This window comes from Taudactylus pleione, unplaced genomic scaffold (genome assembly GCF_031769625.1).
Source record: "Taudactylus pleione unplaced genomic scaffold, aTauple2 ptg000108l, whole genome shotgun sequence".
NCBI lineage: Eukaryota > Metazoa > Chordata > Amphibia > Anura > Myobatrachidae > Taudactylus > Taudactylus pleione.
The window spans coordinates 2,685,201-2,689,333 of record NW_028284510.1 but is presented as its reverse complement, the minus strand read 5'-3'; the positions used below and the strand labels follow the sequence as shown (position 1 = coordinate 2,689,333).

The 4,133-nt window shown below is 45.5% G+C and overlaps 1 protein-coding gene across 1 annotated transcript; it reads left to right on the top strand.

Moving 5' to 3' along the window:
• Positions 1-2,825: 2,825 nt before the first annotated feature.
• LOC148525442 (putative G protein-coupled receptor 33) lies at positions 2,826-3,788 on the top strand. Its single transcript, XM_088470964.1, has one exon. The coding sequence runs from the start codon at positions 2,835-2,837 to the stop codon at positions 3,786-3,788; it is 954 nt and encodes a 317-aa protein (XP_088327090.1). The 5' UTR covers positions 2,826-2,834.
• Positions 3,789-4,133: the final 345 nt, after the last annotated feature.

The following is a 4,133-nucleotide window of genomic DNA, read 5'->3' as shown; positions in this document are numbered from 1 at the left end:
ATGGCAGTGTGTGTATATGTGTCAGTGTGTGTGTATATGTCTTTGTGTATCTGTGTCATTGTGTGTCTGTGTGTTGAGAGACAATGCGGGGGGGAGTGATGGTGTGCTGAGAGTTGATGCAGGGGGGAGATGATGGTGTGGCTGAGAGACGACGCAGGGGGGGAGGCAATGGTGTGGCTAAAAAGAGACGACATGGAGTGAGCAAGTTACACAGGGGGAACGAGTCTGGTGGAACCGCTATCATATGATGATGACCTTGTTAATACTCCTACACAAACAGGCATCTTCCGGATGATGTGACCTACATGAATAGTGAATACCGACTGAAGACGCCGTCATCCCAGGGAGGATGTATTTCTTCAGAGTTCCACATTGTGAGAAACCACCTTATAGGCAAGGTGCATATGGAATAGAAAGGAATGTTCCCAGACTGACAAGAAATTGGTAGAGTGTCATGTAAGCCGGCCCCATTTTCAGTAGCCACGCCCCTTTCATTGTTTGACCACGCCAATTTTTTGCCGCGCACCTAAGGCGCACTAAGCATATTTCCCTGAGAGGGGGGGGTTGGCTCCAATCTTAAATTTGCCCTGGGCTTCCGAAGACCCTAATTATGCAGCTGCTTACTGGGAAGTGTTGTTGGGTGCTCTCTGAGCTCCTGCACTGCAGATGGGTATGATGGGTGAGTCAGTTTCTTCCCATGGTTGTCCCAGCTGGAGACTCTGTGGTGGTCTGGAAAGACTTTTCCATTTATTACAAACATATAACCAGAGCCAGACTGCTCATCTGGCACTTCTGGCAAATGCACATTAGGGGACTGCCAGGGCTGCTGAACAGCCCCAGTCTGTCTCTGCAGATAATTATAACTGCATGACTCAATATCATTATAGGATATACTGTACATTCAGAAAGTACTGTAAAAAGAAGAAACACAGTTTGAATGTTGATATTATCTGGTTATCCTACTTGTTGTGACAGTAAGTTTGATTATTCTGTATATATTTGTGCAGTGGAAACCACAACTTCTCTGTGTTACTGATAAGACTATTCATCATCTCATTCTGTCCCTGGTATCATACAAGTGAAGGAGCAGTTTTGGAAAGGAGGTATGTTTTATTGATATTTTCTTCAGCACATGTTTTTACATTAATGCTTCCTGTGCAATATCATAGACTTATGGGACCCTGGGGCTCATTTGAATGGGGCCCTTGTAATAAATGTTAGGCTGTTTTTTATAATGCAATGATGATATCAATAAATGCAGTAAAAGGCATAATAAACATGTGTATATAGGGCTTGCAAACAAGTCACTGCATACTGACAACAAGCGACATAGACTTAAAAATAAAGAAATAAATTCTCAACAGTGGTATAACCAGGGGGTTTTCCCAGGGCACGTTGTTTCGTGGGAAGGTCGGATCTGTGGCGTGCTTGCATGCATGGGGGGGGGCCACAGCCGGGTAACAAACACATCACTGCTGGCACAAGGTAGTAAACTCGTACTACCCAGCAGAGGTGTGTGTCAGACAGACTCTCATTGGCTGCTGCACCCATGGCCAGAGCCGGGCTGGACCTCACTCATGAGCTCTGCCTTCCGGCTCCCACAGTGCGTAATGGCAGAGACATCATGATGCGGGGCGGGAGGACGCATGAACGGATGGCGGCAGGCGCAGGAGCAGGGATTCAGGTAAGTGTTTTGTGTATTTGTATGTATGTGTATATGTATTTTGTAAGAGGCACTACTGGCAGGGGGCACTGTATTACTGCTGGGGACTCTGCATAGGGGGGACCACTACTGGTGGCACTGCATAGGGGGGCACTGTATAAGGGGTACTGCATAGGGGGGACCACTACTGGGGCACTGCATAGGGGGACCACTACTCGGGGCACTGTATAAGGGGTACCACTACTGGGGGCACAGCAAAGGGGGGGGCCACTACTGGGGGCACTGTATAAGGGGCACTACTGGGGGCACTGCATAGATGGGACCACTACTGGGGACACTGTATAAGGGCACTACCAGGGGCATTGTATAAGGGAAACTGCATTAGGGGCTCCTCTACTGGGGGCACCGCATAGGGGGACCACTACTGGGGGCACTCTATAAGGGGCACTGCATAGCAGGGACCACTACTGGGGGGCACTGTATAAGGGGGCCCACTACTGGGGCATTGCATAAGGGGGACCACTACTGGGGGCACTGTATAAGGGGAGCTGCATAGGTTGAGCCACTACTGGGGGCACTGTATAATAGGCACTACTGGGGGCACTGCATAAGGGAAACCACTACTGGGGGCATTGTATAAGGGGCACTACAGGGGGCACTGCATAAGGGGGACCACTACTGGGTTCACTGTATATGGGGTACTGCATAGGGGGGACCACTACTGGGGACAATGTATAAGGGCCACTGCATAGGGGGATCACTACTGGGGGCACTGCATAAGGGGGACCATTACTGTATAAGGGGCACTACTGGGGCATTGCATAGGGGGACCACTACTGGGGGCACTGTATAAGAGGCACATTACTGGGGGCACTGTATAAAGGGTACTACTGTGTGCACTGTATAAGGGTGAACTACTGGGACACTTCTACATGGGGCACTGCTTCTGGGGACATTGCATAAGGGGCACTACTACAGTGCTCATTGCAAGAGGGGCACTACTACTGGGTGCAGTAAGGTGCATATGGATCGAAAGGAATATTCCCTTGTGACGAGAAACAGTAGTGTGTCATGTTGACAAGCGCCCATTTTTCAGTGACCACCCCCCTTGTGACAAGTGGCCACACCCACTTATTGGTTAATTTATGTTATTTATGTCTTGCAGTTCACAATGACCTCAAGTTATCACCCCAGCGCAAGTAATGGGACAACTTACGATCACTTCATGACATTCAAGATAATATCAGCTGTGCTTTTGCTGTTAACATTTGTGTTTGGATTGGTTGGAAATACTTTATATCTCTGGGTCCTTTGGTTCCGGATGAGAAAAACTATAAACACAACTTGGTTCTTTCATCTTATTTTGGCCAATCTCTTTTTCACGCTTATCATTCCATTTATTGCTGTTTATATAATGGGGAAGCCCCACTGGCTGTTTGGACTGTTTATGTGCAAGTTTGTTAATGTATCATTGTCATTAATAATGTACACCACAGTGTTTGTCCTTACAACCATTGGTGTTGATCGTTACTGCTTGGTGTTAAATCTGCATTGGTATAGAAATCACATGAATCCTCAGTACGCTTCCTTTATCTGCATGGTTTTGTGGATTGTTGCGTTTTTGTTTAGCTCTCCTTATATCATGTTTCGACAAGTGAAAGATGATGACAACAACAGCACTATCTGCTACAATGATTTTACCTTTTATGGAAAGTGGAATGAACAGCGGCTAAAGTGGGGCCTATTCAGCTTTCGCTTGTTAATGGGTTTACTAATTCCTTTCAGTATTATTGCAAATTGTTATTTCCAAATATTTATCAAGATAAAGAAGAGACAGCTGGCAAGGTCTAGTAAACATTACAAGATACTCATCATTGCTGTCCTATCATTCTTTATTTGCTGGACCCCTTATCATATATGGTACGGAATGTCTGTGTACGGCAGATTCCAAGAGGGTGTCCTGCAACCATTACTGGTCTTAGCAACCTGTTTGGGCTGCATCAATTCTTGCTTTACCCCAATACTTTACCTGTTTGTTGTGGAAAGCTTCAAAAATATGTTCAGGAAGTCTCTATTGGATCTCATTGAGTCGGTTCTTAGGGATACATTTGCCGAAAATAAATAACAACAGTTACTGTTTGATAGAACAGTTTAAAGATACATTGTTAAAATGGTTGAAAACATACATGAATTCCACAAATTTCAACTCATGGTAAAGATCGAGCTAAATTTATTTCTGCTATATTATTATATTTAATATGGTATACCTTGAATGTGGATTATAGTCACTTTAAATGTTGTTTGCCACACATTTAATTATAATATAACATTACTTGTATTTTAGACATGTCATTTGCCATGTCACTAGGTGTTGTGCAGGGTTTTTGTTTTCTCTTCTTTCCCATGTGGGCGATGTGCAGTGGGTGGCTGTCTGCACTGGCGGTCCCTGGTGGGGATGGGGAGTGTCGGT

What these genes read in the sequence shown, in the direction of transcription:
- LOC148525442 (XM_088470964.1), top strand. Translation starts at nt 2,835, where the DNA reads ATGACCTCAAGTTATCACCCCAGCGCAAGTAATGGGACAACTTACGAT.